Source organism: Borostomias antarcticus (genome assembly GCF_949987555.1).
Source record: "Borostomias antarcticus genome assembly, chromosome: 3".
Lineage (NCBI taxonomy): Eukaryota > Metazoa > Chordata > Actinopteri > Stomiiformes > Stomiidae > Borostomias > Borostomias antarcticus.
Genome location: NC_140236.1, coordinates 24,222,005 through 24,242,869, shown reverse-complemented (window position 1 = coordinate 24,242,869; position 20,865 = coordinate 24,222,005). Strand labels below are relative to the sequence as shown.

The 20,865-nt window shown below is 44.0% G+C and overlaps 1 protein-coding gene across 1 annotated transcript in view; it reads left to right on the top strand.

Moving 5' to 3' along the window:
- Positions 1–19,531, top strand: part of LOC311307283 (uncharacterized protein) — a gene marked incomplete at its 3' end in the record, with an annotated part of 34,123 nt that extends 14,592 nt beyond the window's left edge. The window contains exons 4-5 of the mRNA XM_084436080.1: positions 17,084–17,135; positions 19,332–19,531. Coding sequence (XP_084292206.1) covers positions 17,084–17,135; positions 19,332–19,531 — 252 coding nt within the window. The remainder of the gene's footprint in view (positions 1–17,083; positions 17,136–19,331) is intronic.
- Between the last annotated feature and the right edge of the window lie 1,334 nt (positions 19,532–20,865).

Sequence of the window (20,865 nt, the reverse complement as noted above, 5' to 3'; positions counted from 1 at the left end):
TTCTCTGTCTGGTTGTAATTTTAATTATTACGAACAAAGCCTATCTATAGTATCTATCTCTGTAACTGTCGTCGGGTCTGTATCTGTTAACTTAGCAGAGTGTTCTCATATGGAACATGGCATCAGGACGAGTAAGCTAGCTAACGGGGCTGACTAGAGATGTGTTTGAAATGGTTCACTCGCTCCCTATTCCCTATGTAGTGTTACCCATAGTGAACTACATAGGGAATAATTGCTTCGGATATTCATGGAATGTACACACCAGTTAGCTAGCAACTACGTGGACACAGGCTGATTTACTATACGGAATTGGACCGAGAAGTGTTCTCATATGGAACTAGGCTAACACAGTTGTTTCAAGACCAGTAGTAACGTTTGTGGTTTCATTTTTGTCCTTCCCCTACTAACACAGTACGTAAAACTGATGGGACACATTGGTGGTAGTGTGGTAACTTTGCGACGGTACCAACAGCGGACCTAGCTGACACCTAGCTGACACTTGCCTTTTCAGTCGCAAAATAACCAAAATAACCGACCTCAAGGAGACTGTAAGGGAACGTAGCCGTCACTGCTGCTTAAATCCGTAACTACGATGTAATTAAATGACGTGACAATGCTGTTACATTACAGTCCCACCCTGACTTTATTGGAAATGTGTCACAGTAGGTCAGAACATTTGTAAATTACTTAGGTTTTAAAATAAATTTTGAAGTCATACAGTTACAGAATTGTAATAATGAGGAGAAATCCTGCATGTCTGTTTTGTGTGTAATTTCTCATTTACAGTTAATATTAACACTAAAGATTTGCAGTCTAGGCCTAATAAAAATACTTATAACAAATATGCCTATGAATAAAGTCCAAAAAAGTATCTCAATTTCAATGTATACATAGCTAGCTATGTATTTTGGTATCGTTCCAGATAAAACACCAACGTTATGTGCAAGCTACCCTTTTGTAATGATTATCTATATGCAGATGCTCTCTTTCCAATGTTAGCTAACTAGCTAGCCAGCTAACGTGATTAGCCTTTTTCTGTACATCATGGCTAGCTAAGTAGCCTACGTAAAATTACTCTGTCGCAATGATTGTTATAACTTTCGCTTTTGTGTAATTGTAGATTAAATTGTAATGTTGGCTTGGCAACTTGAGAATATTTCAGTTGTGTACACTATAACTTTTGTGAAGTGTTGTCGTGGGTCATTGTTTCCTAATTACGGGCAATGGTGGAGTCTTCTCGAGTCCTGCAGACTCGCACGAGCTCCTGCACGTTCGTACTGTTTCATCGCTTGGAATAAAATGCGATAATTAGCTTACTCATTGATTTCGCATTAACCCACGACACCGTTAGTAGGTGTTCGTTTTTAGGCATTCATTTTTCCGAAGTTAACGTTAACAGAATACTAGAAGCCCCAACAACGGAGCTAGGCTAGCTAGCAGGATTTGTTATAGCAGCCATCTTGGCTTTTTTGGTTACAGCAGCCATCTTGGTGGTTTTGGGATGTGCTTTCATGTTACTCTTAACTGTTGAAATGGTTGCTCATGCTGTCAAACGGGTAAAGAATTGTGTACTACGTTTTCACTCACATACAAATCCAAATTTTGCATAATAGGTACTCATGATGTGGACTACTAATATAGTGTCTTGCAAAATCTATTTAATTACTGAGGGTGAAGGGTGGTAGACATGTTGCCCTGTTCCTCTAAACGTGTCAGAAATCACGTGGTCCTGTGGAGTGTGCATGTCAGCCAACGAGAGGGTCACCCACTCTCGCTCTCTCTCCCTATCTCCCCTCCCATGCTCTCAGTTGCCAACCTCCCAGTTCTTGTTTGAACTGAGCAAAAAGCAGGTGAGCGGGACAGGAAGAGGCGCTAAGACTGGGACAGGCGTCCTGGGACAGCACCACAGGCTCTGTGAGTCTTGTTCAGTTAAATGCCCTCATGAGTATTAACAGAAGAGCACCATATACATATGTGACAGCGGCTGGTGATTTGGTCCGCAACTCGGCAAACCCCGAAATGCGCTAGGGGGCAAAATAAAATAAAAAAGGTTTTTTTCGTTTTTTTTTTTTTTTTTGTATTACCAAAGTTGAAGTTGTGAAGAACCCACTCACTATAACAGACAACAGTTTTAGGTTCACGAAATACATATAATTAGTCTGCAAACTAAGCTCGTTTTTAGCTGATTTCGAGTCGGGTTTGGGGGCGTGCAGATCGATTAGCATGATTTGGTTTCATTGGCTAATGCTTCCGGGTTCTCCGCCCCCACACCCTTCCCCAACACGCCGGCTTTGTTTACATTCAGTCCCAAGTTTAACCATGGATGCTACAGCTTTTGCTAAAGAGGAAGACAGGGATGGCATCCAGGACATGGAAAGAGTTTTAAGAGCAGCTAAAACTCCAGCAGAGCAGGACTCGTTCGTACACAGAGTTGTATTCTTGATGAACTGTGATACAGGGATGACTGTATCAACAAAGCAATTCACACCACTGTTTTCTGCCGCCAAGCATTCGGCTTTGCTTTGGGGTAAGCTATCTTTATACTATCTGTGTAATGTATCTTTACATTACATTAACGTTAGTCGTTTAGCAGTAGCTCCTTTATAAACAAGTGACTAAGTCTAGCTAGCATAACAAAGGCACTAGCACTAACTAACAAAGGCTAGCTAGCTAACGTTAGCTAACATGCTAGATAGCTGAGCTGTCCCTTCGTTCCTAAACTAGCCAGCTACCTAGCACAGGGACATGGCTATAGCTAGTGAGCTATCCCTTTGTTCCTAAACTAGCCAGCAAGGCAGCTAATATCTAGCCAGCTGCCTAGCACAGGGACATGGCTAGCTAGTGAGCAAGCCCTTTGTTCCTAAACTAGCTAGCGAGGCAGCTAATATCCAGCCAGCTGCCTAGCACAGGGACATGGCTAGCTAGTGAGCTAGCCCTTTGTTCCTAAACTAGCCAGCGAGGCAGCTTATATCTAGCTAGGTAGCTATATTATAGAGAGAAACAGAATGAGAGAGCATGAGAGGTATGGTAGTCTGACACCTTTGTTTTTTGTTTTGGTTACAGGATGAGCAAAGCTCCAGGCCTGTGAAGATTTGCAGCTCTCCCTGGGCCCCTCCATACCAGCCAGCAAGAAGATCACTATGCACTACAGCTTTGATTTTGCACAACAGGTGAGAATACGTTCATCCTATCATGCATTAGCTAGTCTATTTAATCAACACTTTCTGGTACTATTTTATCTATATGGAGTTCCAGTACTGTGGGCAATAGTTTAATGTACTTTCTTCCTTCTATTCTATTGCAGTTTTGATGCTGAGAGACCTGGCATGGTTGTGGCCAGAGAACACCGTGATGCACCGGCAGTCGAGTTTCAGCTACTGCGCAAGCCTGATGTCCTGCCCCCCAGAGAAGGTCTTCTTGTGCAAGCCCCACCCGGACTGGACATGGCCAGACAGAGTATCTCTTTGACAAGATCAGAGAGTTCTGTTCTGATGAGGGACGAGACGTCACATGTCCCCCGCCAAACTCCACAGCAGCTCAGAACAAGACTGTCCGCTTGTAGATTCACTGCAGATCATCAGGACGGACAGCACTGCAGGAGAAAGGCCACAGCCTTTTCCTGTTTGTATACTGAAGCGTTGCTTGTTCTCTTGCACAGACTTGCCCACACTTGCACAGACTGCATTGTTAGAATATTGAATACTGAGCTGAGTACTGTTGTTATTACCTTGAGTATTGAGCTGGGGACTGTTATTACTTTGTTGTACACTTGATCACAATGAACACTATGCACCTTGTCTATAAAACAGACAACTGACTGTACACTTTAACACTTAGACCAGGGGTGTCAAACTCAAATACACAGTGGGCCAAAATTTAAAACTTGAACAAAGTCGCGGGCCAACATTGAACAAATGAAAATTTTAATATGGACCCAAACAAGTTTTGCTTTAACATTGAATATGCACTTATCACTTTCGCTTTTGGTGCGCATCAATGGTGTGCACTAACATATGTGAATAGGCCCTCAGACACAAGTGTTGGTGCTCCATCTGCTCAGTAGAGAAGCTTGTAAAACCCTGACTGTCCTACAGCCAGGCAGACAGACAGACAGCCGGTATACAGACAGACAGACAGGCAGGCAGACAGGCCGGCAAGAAGGCAGACAGGATTGAATGAACAGGAACAGAGAAAACACAGCGGCCAGCTAGGTCAACACAGGTGTCTCTATCACAGTGAGACGTTACATAACGTAAAGCTTCTGTTTTATGCCTTTCTTTTTGCCATTTTTAAGAAGGGGTAACACGGTTACAGTTGTAGTATGAGATTGCTATGACTACTGTCACAGAAGAGAGGGCGTTTCTGGGTCCTGTCTTGATTGACGCGCCAAAACAACAGCAGAGCATTATGGGATTTGTAGTATTAGCGGTGAATGCACTGTATAATACTGGCGGGCCAGCTCTAGTAGTAATTTGGTATTGCCTCGCGGGACAAATATGTGACCGCCGTTGGTAATTTGGTCCTCAACTAGGCATTTTCATTTTTCATTTTTCAGTTTTTTACAGATTATGAAAGTGCAGATTGTAAGCTTTCAAATGAGGTCTCATACATTGAAATCTGAACATATTTGAAGAAGATATGCTTATTTGAATGCTAGTACTGCCAAATCAACTTAGCTGAGAAATCTCCCTCCAAAGTTCTCCAACATTTCACACCTCTGACTGCCAGGTAATGGGCGTGAACAATAGCCTGGTAACCGCACCCCCAGCCACTCCCCCACTGGAGGATCTGTCATTATCTGTCAGAGTGGCTGTCAACTTGGGGTATTACCTGAGAGGCTGCCAAGTGAGGTGCTCTCTCACTGATGACCCCACACTCTTTGAGTCAGTATTAATCTTGTGTTGTGAATGCAGTTAAGAACAATATGAGATGAAGTTCAAATTTAACGTTCTTTATTGTCACATACATGATATAAAGTACAAGCATAAGTAGTTGAGTGTACAAAAAAAGGCAACAGTCTAAGTGTTAAAGTGTACAGTCAGTTGTCTGTTTTAGAGACAAGGTGCATAGTGTTCATTGTGATCAAGTGTACAACAAAGTAATAACAGTCCCCAGCTCAATACTCAAGGTAATAACAACAGTACTCAGCTCAGTATTCAATATTCTAACAATGCAGTCTGTGCAAGTGTGGGCAAGTCTGTGCAAGAGAACAAGCAACGCTTCAGTATACAAACAGGAAAACAGGAAAGGCTGTGGCCTTTCTCCTGCAGTGCTGTCCGTCCTGATGATCTGCAGTGAATCTACAAGCGGACAGTCTTGTTCTGAGCTGCTGTGGAGTTTGGCGGGGGACATGTGACGTCTCGTCCCTCATCAGAACAGAACTCTCTGATCTTGTCAAAGAGATACGTCTGTCTGGCCATGTCCAGTCCGGGTGGGGCTTGCACAAGAAGACCTTCTCTGGGGGGCAGGACATCAGGCTTGCGCCGGTGCCGGTGCATCACAGTGTTCTCTGGCCACAACCATGCCAGGTCTCTCAGCATCAAAACTGCAATAGAATAGAAGGAGGAAAATACATTAAACTATTGCCCACAGTACTGGCACTCCATATAGATAAAATAGTACAAGAATGTGTTGATTAAATAGACTAGCTAATGCATGATAGGATGAACGTATTCTCACCTGTTGTGCAAAATCAAAGCTGTAGTGCAGTGATCTTCTTGCTGGCTGGTATGAAGGGAGAGCTGCAATTCCTTACAAGCTGGAGCTGGTTTTTGCTCATCCTGTAAACAAAACAAAGAAAAAGGTGTCAGACTACCATACCTCTCATGCTCTCTCATTCTGTTTCTCTCTATAATATAGCTACCTAGCTAGATATTAGCTACCACGCTGGCTAGTTTAGGAACAAAGGGCTAGCTCAGCTAACTAGCCATGTCCCTGTGCTAGGCAGCTGGCTAGTTTAGGAACAAAGGGCTAGCTCAGCTAACTAGCATGTTAGCTAACGTTAGCTAGCTAGCCTTTGTTAGTTAGTGCTAGTGCCTGTTATGCTAGCTAGACTGAGTCACTTGTTTAGAAAGGAGCTACTGCTAAACGACTAACGTTAATGTAATGTAAACAGCACAGATAGTATAAAGATCAGCTTACCCCAAAGCAAAGCAGAATGCTTGGCGGTGGTGTGAATCTGCTACGTCGTTCGTCGCTTGGTAGCAGCTTGCTTTGTTACAGTCATCTCTGTATCACAGGTCATCAAGAATAAACTCCGTGTACGAACGAGTCCTGCTCTGCTGGAGTTTTAGCTGCTCTTCAAACTCTTTCCATGTCCTGGATGCCATCCCCGTCTTCTCTTTAGCAAAAGCTGTAGCATCCATGGTTAAACGTGGGACTGAATGTAAACAGCCGGCGTGTTGGTGGGGGCGGAGAACCCGGAAGCAATAGCCAATGAAACCAAATCATGCTAATCGATCTGCCCGCCCCCAAGCCCGGCTCGAAATCAGCTAAAAACGAGCTTAGTTTGCAGACTAATTAAACGTATTTCGTGAACCTAAAACTGTTGTCTGTTATAGTAAGTAGGTTCTTCACAACTTCAACTTTGGTAATACACAAAAAAACAAAAAACGAAAAAAAACGTTTTTTTAGTTATTTTGCCCTCTAGCGCATTTCGGGGTTTGCCGAGTTGCGGACCAAATCACCAGCCGCTGTCACATATAATTACACTGCGGGCCAAATTTGGCCCGCAGGCCAGAGTTTGACACCCCTGACTTAGACTGTTGCCTTTTTTTGTACACTTTACTACCTATGCTTGTACTTTATATCATGTATGTGACAATAAAGAATGTTACATTTGAACTTAATCTTATATTGTGTTGTGAATGCAGTTAAGAACAAGATTAATACTGACTCAAAGAGTGTGGGGTCATCAGTGAGAGAGCACCCCATTTGGCAGTCACTCTCAGGTAATACCCCAAGTTGACAACCACTCTGACAGATAATGACAGATCGTCCAGTGGGGGAGTGGCTGGGGGTGGGGTTACCAGGCTATTGTTCACGCCCATTACCTGGCAGTCAGAGGTGTGAAAATGTTGGAGAACTTTGGAGGAGGATTTCTCAGCTAAGTTGATTTGGCAGTACTAGCATTCAAATAAGCATATCTTCTTCAACTATGTTTAGATTTCAATGTATGAGACCTCATTTGAAATCTTACAATCTGCACTTTCATAATCTGTAAAAAACTGAAAAAAGACCTTTGCCTAGTTGAGGACCAAATTACCAGCGGCGGTCACATATGCACACATACACTCTAACATGTCGCTCTCTCCTCAGCTCAGCCCAATGGTCTCTGATGGTTCTGTCTGGCCAGCCCTTAGGTGGAGAAACACCTGATCATCAATATAGGCAGGCACACGTAAGTACAAATGCACATACGTTTCCATAGACGGGATAAACAAATGGGAATATTGATATTCAGTTAATGTTAGCGGTAGACATGTGAGATTCATAAGACACATCACTGACGCCAGTGACGCCACAATATCAGGGAAATGTAGCAATTGCTTCCCTGTAGTGGAAACTTGCAAGATTCGCTCAGTTATTAACCCTTCTTGCCTTTTTTTGTTGTTGGTTTTCTCTCTCCTCCTTCCTCTCTGTGCAGTTCTCCTGTGTGCTGAGCCGCTATCCCATGTATTGCCACTGCTGACAGGGTAGAGCTCAGCCCCATGCAGAAGTGAGTGATGAGGAGAGGGAAGATCATTTTCCCGTTTTTTTTTCCTCCAGTTTTAGGAACCGTCTCAAGAATCTGTTCCCCACTTTTATGCCTTTAAATCAGGGTTAGAGTATTCCAGGTGTGTGGCCATGGCCATGAACACCAGTAGAGGAGGAAACCAAGTGTCTCATTCTCTCTCCACAGTTGTGTGGTTGTTACCCCCCACTAGCTACATATTCATTCAATCTTTATTTAACCTTGTGAATCAATTGAGAGTAAGCTCTCATTTACAATGACGTATAATCACTCTATATTTGAACTTGTACTACAGGTCTGAGAATCCTTTTTAATGGTCTCTCTCATTCGCTCTCCTAGCTGTGATGTTAGAGTTGTGCAAGACTTGGGTGTTCTCCTGCTTTGAGTGCCCATTCTCCTACACCTCCCAGATCTACCTCCACAAGCACATCAAGAGGAGCCATGACAACCTCTGTCTCTGCTGAGGAACACACAGAGCATTATGAAGTAGCCAGTGCCTTGGCGAAGGTGTTTGAGCAGCAGTCGTCAATGGATTAACTCCCAAGACACAAGGAAGAGACAGCGCAACACGCGCTATGACTCCAGTGACCAAGGTAATATAATAAAGTGCATTCAACAGTCCCAAAAGAGTACTACTTGAGTTGACTTATCTGAGCTAATTTACCTCTACTATATGTTCCAGTGCCCAGGCAGCCAGTCGGCAGAACTCAGACCAGACCAGCTATGCCAGGTGCCAGAGCCGGAAGGCCTGCTCTGCCAGTTATCAATGCAGGTATCCATGCATGTTTGTGTTGGTGAAATGTCTATGCATATTTGCACACTGACAGTTATATCAGGACTTTTTGAAGACTAATTTACTCATCTCACTTTACTCAGCAGTAGATGTTCATCACCCAGGCCCTTAGAGCTAAGGCGCAGTGAGCGATGGCCCTGTGAGCCAGGCCCTTCAGCCCGTCTGACCTCCAGGCACAAGCAGCATCCATCGGAGATTAGCACCCCGGCCAGACCAGGTAAGGGTCTGACATGTCTACCTGTTTCATGACTAGTTGATTCTTCCCCTTGTGCCAGAAGCCGTACGCCGCCAGCACTTAGTTTCCTGCTAATCCCTTTATCCTTTTTGGTTTTCAGTTAGTCTGTGATGCCCGTGAGACCAACAGCTCCAGCAGTATTGCCCTCCACGTCTTTCCGGAGCCCCCCGCTTACCCCTCTGCCATCAAGCTCTGCATGTGCTGGTATGCAGAATTTTGTGAACTACTTCATGTTGCATGCAGGGATATACTTTGAGTTAAATTTCCATTATGTGACAGTACAATTACTTATAGCCCCATCTGTGTTAATATCCAGATTGCCAGAGGATGGTGTATCAGCAGTTGTCCAGCTTGACCAGCATGCTCGGTAAGGTCATGAGGAGTCTGAGGGAGCTAGCACAGAGACTATCCGGGGAGTCTGATGGGGTTGCACGGGGAGCAGTATTGGATGCACTGGATCCTGCAAAAACGGAGGAGGTCTTGGAGGAGCAGCTGAAGGACAAGGAGCATCAAAGGAAGATGGTGAGTAACTTCAGGGCAGAACTTTGTTCCTTATTTTTGCAGGGAAGTGTTAAGGAAGTGTAAAAGTAAATGATTGTCTTTATGTTTTGCAGACACGATATCTGAGTTCCATTGGCGGTATGTCTACAGCGTCCATGGGAAGAGGGGGAAGAAGCCTCTAAAGAATATGACCCTCTAAAATGTCATATTATGTAAGAGATTGTTCATATTTTCGCAAAATAATACATTGTCTTTGCTTCATGCCATGTGAATTGAAACCATTCCCTTTTTGGTTAAAAGGTGCAGTTATGGCCTGTAAGCCAAGTACCACTGTGACGGAGGTGTCTGCCCAGCTGCAGGAGATGCTGAAACATGCCCCTGCTCGATGCAAAAAGGTATGTGATGTCAGGCAGTTAATTTTCTCGTATACAGTGACATGGCACGCTTCCAATGAACGTATGCGACTTGCTTTTACAGCCATTTCATTATGTCCTTAGGCATCTGCTCCAGCCCAGCTGACCTCCCCAGCCCAGCCCCTGACCGCAGCTCCAGCCCTGACCACAGTGGAGTATTCAGATGAGGATGACCTCTTCTGCCCAGACCCTCGATTCAGATGTGGGTGACCTCCAGCCCAGCCTGTCTCCCTAAACCTGCCTTTCCAGCCTGCCAGGATGGATGCCTTTTTTGTAAATAGTTTTTGTAAATTTTAACCTTTTTTTTTTGTGGGATACAACGGTCTGTTCCCGGTCTGCCTGCCACAGAATGCGCACTTTGTTTCATTTTTGTTTTTAGAACTTTTGCAATTGTCAGATAATGGGTTGCTAGCCAGAGCTTGTACATACTTTTTTTTTTCTTTCTGGCTATGTATAATGTGACAGACCGTAAACCTCATCCTTGTAAATATGTATACTTTTAATTCGTTTTTTGAAATTTCGATGTCAAAATATTGTTTAAAAAGAAAAAAAACCTGGCGCCAAGAGGGTTAACATGTTTTTCAGTTTTACCCTTTTCATCAATAAAACATCATTTTTACAACCATGTCTGATTGATTGGGAAAGCATTTAGAGCTGCCGGTCTAGCCTGCTTATTCGGACTCAGAGGATGGCATAACTGTTTATTGAGAAACAATTGATAGGCAGGCTGGGCTATATAAAGAAATACCACAATGCATGTACAGATATATTACATTATGGTTAGGCTATAGCCTACACTTTATGGTAGACTGCCCTCTCGCTCGCTAAGCAGGCTACATTGTGGCTGTTTTGTTCATCGCAGAAGCCTATAGCCTAGGCTACACATTAAAAAAAAAAAATTTTTTATATAGGCCTAGAAGGAATCAGAATATGTGGAAATGTAATTTTAGCCTATTTTAATACAATTCAAATTCTACTTAGAGGGAATTATTTTAAACGGACATTATGACCTGAGCATAATTAATAATTATCTAAGTTAATATAGGCCTATGAGAACGCAACGCTTTTTACGGTAGGCTAGGCCTATGCGTCTTGTGATTGTACTGTAGCCTAGGCTACAACTTAAGGCTTATTAGGCCCTATTGAATTCCTTTTATAGCCTACTAGGCTACTCATTATTATCAAATTATCTAGTTGATATATGAATAAAACAATAAGCCGTTTTAATGGCTATGGGCTACTAGTTGTAGCTATACACGAGTTGAGAGAGACCCTACTAACACACGCAGGTTGCGCAAATGTTCTACATACGGCCGTTATAGGTGATGATTCATCTGCGCCACGTGCGGAAATTACGCGGCCATTTACGGAAACGCGAGATCTGCCGATTAGTAGCCGCTACGTAAGAACGTCACGTCATTCATAAGTTGCGGCCGCGTGCAAAAAACGCACGTGATCACGTGGGCAGGAACTTCCGTAATAAACTCACTTGGCTGACACTTGGGCTGTGTTCGGAATCGCCCCCTATTCACTATCCCTACTAACACACGCAGGTTGCGCAAACGTTCTACATACGGCCGCTATAGGTGACGATTCATCTGCGCCACGTGCGGAAATTACGCGGCCATTTACGGAAACGCGAGATCTGCCGATTAGTAGCCCCTACGTAAGAACGTCACGTCATTCATAAGTTGCGGCCGCGTGCAAAAAACGCACATGATCACGTGGGCAGGAACTTCCGTAATAAACTCACTTGGCTTACACTTGATCTACACGTGAGCAGCAAGTACCGTCGTAGACTAACTTGTCTGACATTAGATTTACAGGTATTTATATGACTTGGTCTGCACGTCTTTTTTGCACGGTGCAGATATGGTCACTTACTTACTAAACCCTGACCACTGGCTATATTTAGCATTTGCAGTACCACTGGCTATATTTAGCATTTGCAGTACAAAAACGAATAAATGCTATATGGGGATATAGCAGCAAGCATTATGATACAAACCAAGATGAGACTGAACACCATAACAGTTTAGAACATTTTATTAGACAAAGTACATTGCAAAACAAAATAAAAGTATACATATTTACAAGGATGAGGTTTACGGTCTGTCACATTACACATAGCCAGAAAAGCAACAAAAAAAAGTATGTACAGATGTGGGAACATAAGAATGTAACTTGACCCGCGGTATTCTAACAGGCGCTTTACGTCATTCCGCACCACCGCTCGCCTGCCCATAGGGGCGCAGTAATACCACTCATTGACCCATTGCTGGCTCGCACATTAGATTAGCCTACCGTTCTCAAACTCCTTGTTGTCTGTCTGGTTGTAATTTAATTATTACGAACAAAGCCTATCTATTTATAGTTTCTATCTCTGTAACTGTCGCCGGGTCTATATCTGTTAACTGTCGGGACAAGTAGAAGTTTAATACATTAGGCTGAGTGTTCTCATATGGAACATGGCATCAGGACGAGTAAGATGGCTAACGGAGATGACCAGAGATGTGTTTGAAATGGTTCACTCACTCCCTACTCCCTATTACCATGGATGTATTGAGTGCGACTCATAGTGAACTACATGGGGAATGATTTAACAGTTTTGGGACACTACATGGAATATAACTGCGTAAGATATTCATGACTCAAACAAGCAGACGCGCCGATCACTGATGGCAGCAGGTTGAAATATCAGGTAGTATTCAGGTTCCATGTTTAGTTGAATGATAAATCCCATATAAATGGTTGGAATTCTAATGATGTGCAAGTGTGATTTTGTCAACTTAATGCTGTCTGCTAATAGCAGGCTGTGAAGCTGCACGATGAGACCGTGATAGCACGTTAGCTCACGACAGCAGCTTCCATAATATTAACGGTAGCTGTCGGTGGCTAAAAAGCAGATAGCTAACTTTACAACGTTGATTCCTGTAGCTATTTTGATGCTATAAGTTCAACTTCTGTTTCTCGGGCAGGAACGGAGACGAACTCGCATTAGCAGCAAAGCAGCTAGAGGAATGATCGCGCGGTCTCTTTAGCCCTGAGACCATCAGGCAGGCAGCAGGAGGTCGTTGAAGGCTTTATATATTATTATGATATTATGTCTAATAATACATTCGTTGAAAGTACACAGGCTGATCTACTATACGGAATTGGACCGAGGAGTGTTCTCATATGGAACTAGGCTGCCCGCCCGCCCGCGACAAGAGCTGAATTGTAGTCAGCTTTCCCCTGCGCGCAGGACGCGTGCGTCGCCTTCTCCGAGCGAGAACGCAGGCGGAATGTCGCTCCCCCTCTGAAACGGCCTTGACTCCTGGAATCCCAAGGTCTTTCATATTGAAATTCTCTTGATGGTCTGGGAAGAGACGTGTTAAGGGAGTGCATCAGTCGTGAGCCTTGACAGTAGATACCAGCCTGCGCTGCGCTCAGAACAAAGTTGGATGAATGGATGGACTTTTTGGAATCCTGGAAAATGTTTATTGCGCTCTAAAATCATGAAAGCATAAATGTAAAAATGCAGCAACAGAAGTAGTCTAGATGAGTTGGTGGTTTAAATGAATGGCAACACATAAATTCAATGGCCGGTCATGGCAAAGCACCCGCTAACGCAGGCTACCCCCCTCCCCACGATCCAGGGCTAGGAAACCGGTTCATCCAGTTTATTTGAATATAAAAGAATTTGGGGGGGGGGGGGGGGGGGTTACAATAGTCTAGTCCAGGTTCGCTGGAGGACCTGTATTTTCAGTGTTTGCTGGTAGCGGACTGCATCGATCAATGCAATGACTCTTCAGTTTTACCCTTTTCATCAATAAAACATCATTTTTACAACCATGTCTCATTGATTGGGAAGGCATTTAGAGCTGCCGGTCTATTAGCCTACATTCGGACTCAGAGGATGACATAACTGTTTATTGAGAAACAATTGGCTATATAAAGAAATACCACAATGCATGTAGTCTAGATATATTACATTGTGGTTATACACTTTATGGTAGACTGCCCTCTCGCTCGCTAAGCAGGCTACATTGTGGCTGTTTTGTTCATCGCAGAAGCCTATAGCCTAGGCTACACATTAAAAAAATGTTTTTTTTTATATAGACCTAGAAGGAATCAGAATATGTGGAAATTTAATTTTAGCCTATTTTAATACAATTCAAATTCTGCTTAGAGGGAATTATTTTCAACGGACATTATGACCTGAGCATAATTAATAATTATCTAAGTTAATATAGGCCTATGAGAACGCAACGCTTTTTACGATAGGCTAGGCCTATGCGTCTTGTGATTGTACTGTAGCCTAGGCTACAACTTAAGGCTTGCCCTATTGAATTCATTTTATAGCCTACTAGGCTACTCATTATTATCGAATTATCTAGTTGATATATGAATAAAACAATAAGCCGTTTTAATGGCTATGGGCTACTAGTTGTAGCTATATGATGCGCTCTGCTCTTATACGCACGGTTGAGGCGGCCGCTCAAATACACTTCGCACATCTCCTCTGCTATAGCCTCTCACAGACAGCTAGGTGCACTTCATGCATTGGTAGACAGTTCTGTTCTTGCTGCAGCTTGTATTCACAATGCAGGTATTTTGGTGGGGGTATTCTTCTGTGGACACTGCGAGGGGCGCCGCAGGTGGATGTCTGGACGCCAGAGCGCGCAGCTCTTCAGCCAACTGGAGGATGTCGCGTCTGGGGAGGCTCTGTCTCTCCACCAGTCCCCAGCGAGTCCAAGCTCCCCCAAACGAATAATACTTATAATATAATAACTTATAATAGCCTACATAGCTCGAAACTGTGCATATAATAGGCTGTAGCCAGCGCGAAACTGCGCATTCCCTATAGCCGTTCATTGAACAGCTGGCGGCCGGTATAAATAAATAAAAACATACACGATATTTTGTTATTTGAATGATCTTGAATATATATATATATTCAAGATCATTCAAATAACAAAATATTGTGTATGTTTTTTTCATTTATAATTTAACAATAGGGGGTGCAACAGAACACAATTTTAGAGAAAGTCATTGACAGGCGGACTTCAATGTTTTATTAAAATATAGTTATGTGCAAATGAAAACCCACAATCGTCCTATGGACCTTACCCCGATTTTGGAAATCAGATAAAGGCGTCCACAAGACCATTTCAATAATCGCATTATTACAATTATCGGTTGATGTCTCACTGTCAAACCTGCCGCTATGCACAAGATAGTTAATGTCCGGATATGATTGGCAATGAGTGATCTTTACTCATGGCGACTATGTCAATTTTGTATGGATCCACAAGTCGATCAAGCTTATTTTTTCTTTGTATCGTGCTGAAGCCATATAGCCTACTGCGCTCAGACTTGGCTACATAGCTGGTGCCCTGTCTTCAAATTTACTTCCGGGGTTTACGAGTAGCCTACCAGTTGAATGCGTTCCAGAAACAAAACGCAAAACCCCCACGTTCACCATATCTTTACTAACAAATATATTTACAATACTGTTATTTTGCGCATTTGACTTAACAGACACCACGTCTTGACTCAACGTCAGTTACCGAGATAGCTAGGCTACTGTAGGCCTAGATATATTATAGGTGTTCGTAATAATTAAATTACATCGAGATGGAGAAAACGTGTTTGAGAACAAGGTAATAATAACAATTAAACGTTATTTGTATAGCCCCTTTCATACAGATAAATTCAGCTCAAAGTGCTTTACAACAGAGCATTTAAATTAAAGAATGTGAAATTTAATGATGCTTCATTCGTAGAATATAGGAGAAAAACACAGAGCCCAGCCTGCTAAATCTACTCAAAGACGCCACCTGGCGGTGGTGCATCACTAAAACGAAATAACACCCGTCTGAAATCCCACGAGATTTCCAACGGGATTTCCCTGCCAAATACCGCGAGGTGAAATGCTGCAGCATGTGACATTTCTAACTTCCCACATCTGTATAAGGTAGGTCTTTTGTGATTAATTACCAGTTGTTATGGCTGTGCGTTTTGCTTTGCCTAGATTTAATCGGCACTCGAGAGTGTTAACTTTGCTTCCTGGAGCGGTGGGCTAAGGCCTAGTAGCCTAGTAGTAGCCTAAAGACTGATGAGTGAGGGAATATGCTATTGAGTGCTGTGCCCTTAGGGGGTGTATTTTATCGTTCTGTCATTCCTCTTTGTGGTGCTTGGCCATTGTTGTCATATAATGGCTCTGTAGTTTATGTGTGTCCCTAAAAACTTGTTGTTTTGACCTAAATATTGCCCTCTTATTCACTCGCTGTCAAATTATTGGCCTTTGTTGACGTGGTTAAAACATCAGTAGCCTAGGCTACTATAGTTTTCCTGTATGTTTTTTACATATAAAAATGCCACTGCTCAGCACCCTTCTGGTGCTGTGAAACCTCCCATCAGAGCATGCTTTAAAGCGCATCCCCCCAAAAATTGTGCTCCGCTGGTCCTGACTTACCCGGTTCTAGGACCCACCAGATGCCAGGGCTTAGTTGTCTGATAAAAACTTTTTAGTAATTACAAGCGTTTTAACATGTTTTAACTTTACCAAGACAATTATCCACCCAGGGTTTAGGTTCTCAGGTCACCCCACCTATCTGGAGAGGAGAGTTGGCTGGTTAAGGGACTCGTCAAATAAGGCTGAAGATGCTATTTTCATAAGCTGCAATTTTCACAAACATGGATTTCGCAACAGGGATGCCCTTTTACATGAACTTTGAATCACTTATGATGGACTTGATACGTTTAGTGTTATTTTTATTTTAAAAGGTTTTACAATTTTTGGGGGGGCATATTCTAAATATAACAGCAATCAACATATTTTTACAGTTTTTATGAATTCAGAGCATTGAGGAGACATTCCAAAGATATGGTAAGGTAGGTGGTTGGTTGGTTGGTTGGTTGGTAGGTAGGTAGGTAAGGTAGGTAAGGTAGGTAGGTAGGTAGGTAGGCAGGCAGGCAGGCAGGCAGGCAGGCAGGCAGGCAGGCAGGCAGGCAGGCAGGCAGACAGACAGACAGACAGACAGACAGACAGACAGACAGACAGACAGATAGATAGATAGACAGATATATATATAGATATAGATATAGACTTATGTCAAAAACACACAGAGGTAGGTGTCGGTGAGAACTTAGAATAACAATGAGAAATGAGATATCCCTCTTAATCTGGCTGAAAAACGACGGTCTTAAAAGCACCCAAACAATTTGTGTGTGCCCCCCCTAACATATTGAATGCCCCCCCTGGCATTTCGTTCTGGAAACGGGTCTGGTGTGTGTGCGTATGTGTGTGTCTGCATGTGTGTGTGTGTGTGTGTGTGTCTGTGTGTGTGTGCTGTATTGATAATAAAATGTGGATTTCATTTTCAGCTCATAGTGCATAATTACAAGGCTCTTCTGTCATTCAGTTCATCATCCTCATCATCATCATCATCATCACTGCAGTAAAGACTCCTTTGAGTGAGAGAGAGTTCAGGGTTGGTAGTGTCCAGGCGACCTGCTCCTGACTGCTGAGTGTGTCTGAGTGAGAGAGAGTTCAGGGGTTGGTAGTGTCCAGGCTGCTGAGTGTGTCTGAGTGAGAGTGAGTTCAGGGGTTGGTAGTGTTCAGGGGTTGGTAGTGTCAGTGAGAGAGAGTTCAGGAGTTGGTAGTGTTCAGGGGTTGGTAGTGTTCAGGGGTTGGTAGAGTTCAGGGGTTGGTAGTGTCCTGGGGTTGGTAGTGTTCAGGGGTTGGTAGTGTTCAGGGGTTGGTAGTGTTCAGGAGTTGGTAGTGTCCAGGGGTTGGTAGTGTTCAGTGGTTGGTAGTGTTCAGGAGTTGGTAGTGTTCAGGGGTTGGTAGTGTTCAGGGGTTGGTAGTGTTCAGGGGTTGGTAGTGTCCAGGCTGCTGAGTGTGTCTCTGCCGCCCCCTGCTGGAGGTTCTCTGTACTGCAGCTGTTTCCATGGTGACCCTGGTTTGACAGCAGGACAACAACCCCACCCTTTCCCTCTCAGGCCTGGGATGACTCAGCCAGTAGGTGGCAGTGCACACACACACACAATACACTCTTTACAACTTTTTGTAACAGATAGGCCCTGGAAATTAATGTATAAGTTTGAATCATTCATTCATACCGGGATGTCAAATCTGCTTTAATTAAGTAAATATTTTACTTTAAGTGTGTGTGTGTGTGTGTGTGTGTGTGTGTGTGCGTGCGTGCATGCACGTGATTGTGTGTGTGTGGGTGTGTGTGTGAGAGAGAGAGAGAGAGAGAAAGGGACACCCAAACATAAACACAAGGCAAAATGCAGTGTTATCTGGCCCTAAATAGACAGAACACCCTGGCAGATTATCTGATCAGGGTAACCGATACAGCACTGAGAACCACCTTGACAGAGTTCAGACTCAGTGAGCGCAGCCTGGCCACTGAGACCGCTCGCCACCGGAAATCATGGCTCCCTGTGGAAGAAAGGCTGTGTCAATGCTGCTCTCTGAGGGAGGTGGAGACAGAGCTGCTCTTTACAACCAAATGTGAAAAACATCAGGAAAATCGACTTCCCTAAATTCAACCAGTTCTGACCAATTTTCAACGACCTTCCTGATGAAGAAAATGTCAAACTCCTCTTGGGGGAAAGAGCGGAGTGTCTACACTGCTGGCACAGCTGCTGCCTGCCGCAGTCTGAGGGACAGTGAGTGGAACACAGCCACAACACACATATTTACTTACACAAACACAAAAACACAGATACACCTGTTACTGTACTAATATTCTATATTTTAAAAAAGTGATATAAATGTCACTAATGTTAATGTTATAACTATTTACACATACAAACACATATCTACACACACATGCATGCACACACACATACATCTGTTACTGTGTTAATGTTCATTTATTGGCAAATCTTTACTGTTAATTATTATCATTATTTATTGTTATTTCTATGTTTGTTTTTCAATTTATATACACTTAAATGTATCAAAAGCTTTGGCAACACAGTTGAACAATTCAATGCCAATAAAGCAAATTGAATTGAGAGAGGGGGAGAGAGAGCGGGACAGGGGGTGAGAGAGACAGATAGAGAGAGAGACAGAGAGATAAAGGGGGAGAGAGAGAGGGGGGAGAGAGAAAGAGAGGGATAGAGAGAGAGGGAGAGAGAAAGGGGGGAGGAAGAGAGAGGGAGAGAGAGAAAGGGGGGAGGGAGAGAGAGGTGTGATAAGAGAAGTCAACGGTCAGCATAATGAGGTAAGGGCAGGCTGATGCAGCTCTGTGATAGGCTAGGAGGCTCTTGTGTAACCCTGCTAATGATTGGAGGGTTGTTAAACAAACACTCCCAGCCTCTCTGTATGGGAGCAAATAGGGGGAAAAATCACACGCTTAAAAAAAAAACACAACAAAAAAAAAACGTAGGCATAGGTGTGGAAATGTGGTTTCTCGTCAAGCAAAAAAAACATACAAAAATGTACAAATCTTTTTTTCTGAAATGTAAACTAAAAAGTCATGTTCGCTAATTAAAAAATAAAATTGAAATAGTTAGGATACAGGGGAGTTCTAAGGCTGAGCAGTTTTGTAATCTAGAACAGGCAGAGCCACGTCAACCAGCTGCACAAGGTCCTCCTGTGACACAACCATCTCAGGGTGTCATCAATTAACTTTTTTAATGTGATTTATTGTCCAGCCCTTGCCCCAGCCTCCCAGCCCAGCCTCCTAGCCTCCCAGCCCAGCCTCCTAGCCTCCCAGCCCAGCCTCCCAGCCCAGCCTTCTAGCCCAGCCTCCCAGCCCAGCCTCCTAGCCTCCCAGCCTCCTAGCCTCCCAGCCCAGCCTCCTAGCCCAGCCCCCCAGCCCAGCCTCCCAGCCCCTCTCTCTCAATGTCCTTAGAAAGGAATCGACTGCGCCGTTTAACCATGTGACCCTCTCATTCAATTCAGATCAATATCACATCAGATATGTTATTATTACATCTGAAATCCCAGGACCTCCAGGGGCTTTTTATTGGCCACTCAGTGACTGAATTATATACACTCGTGAGCGGGATCACAGCACATGCTTTTCTTCAGTGGTCGCCGGTGGAAATCGTTCCCTGCATTTCTCCCGTCCAAGCCGTCCTCCAGGGGAGCCAGGAGCAGTGGGCCGTCCTCCTCCAGGGGAGTCAGGAGCAGTGGGCCGTCCTCCTCTAGGGGAGTCAGGAGCAGTGGGCAGACATCGTTCATGGCGCCCGGGGACCAAATGCTCAGTCCAGGTCCTGGTCAGGGACCGGACTGAAGAGCCTCTGTTCTTCTGCATGTTTTTCACATTGGGTTCTTTTGGGAGGAAACCCTTGTGAACATGGGGAGAACATGTAAACTCCGCTCAGAAAGTCTCTCAGTCTCCCAGTCTCTCTCAGTCTCCCAGTCTCTCTCAGTCTCCCAGTCTCTCTCAGTCTCCGAGTCTCTCTCAGTCTCCCAGTCTCTCTCAGTCTCTCTCAGTCTCCCAGTCTCTCAGGCTCTCTCAGTCTCCCAGTCTCTCTTTCTCTCAGTCTCTCCCAGTCTCTCTGTCTCCCAGTCTCTCTCAGTCTCCCAGTCTCTCTCAGTCTCCCAGTCTCTCTTTCTCTCTCAGTCTCCCAGTCTCTCTTTCTCTCCCAGTCTCTCAGTCTCCCAGTCTCTCTCAGTCTCCCAGTCTCTCTCAGTCTCTCTCAAGTTGAGGATACACTACAAGATATTATGCCCGATTTTATACACGATTCACAATCCTGCCGAGTCTGTCCTAGTCGGCAGCAGTCTGCACTAGTTGGGGGTAGTCGGAGTGGCAATTTGGCACAGAAATCTGTAAGTGTATGAGGGGTACAGATTTAAATCGGCAAGTGTATGATGAGAACAGACTTCTCCCGATCTGAGTCGGAGCGAGTCGGAGCATATCAAACATGTTTGATATTTTTGAGCAGATTCTGGACGCAATCGTGTAGTGTAAACTCGTCACCACCCAGTCCAGTCATTAAATGTGCGATACCCAGTTTTTCAGTTGTCATACAAAAATCAGCAGAAGCCCGTCGTCTAGTGTATACTCCCAGTCATTTCATTATCTGTTAAGATTGTGAAAGTCTTCTAGTGTATCCGATGCTTCAGTCTCCCAGTCTCTCTCAGTCTCCCAGTCTTTCTGTCTCCCAGTCTCTCTGTCTCTCTTTCTCTCAGTCTCTCCCAGTCTCCCAGTCTTTCTGTCTCCCAGTCTCTCTCTTT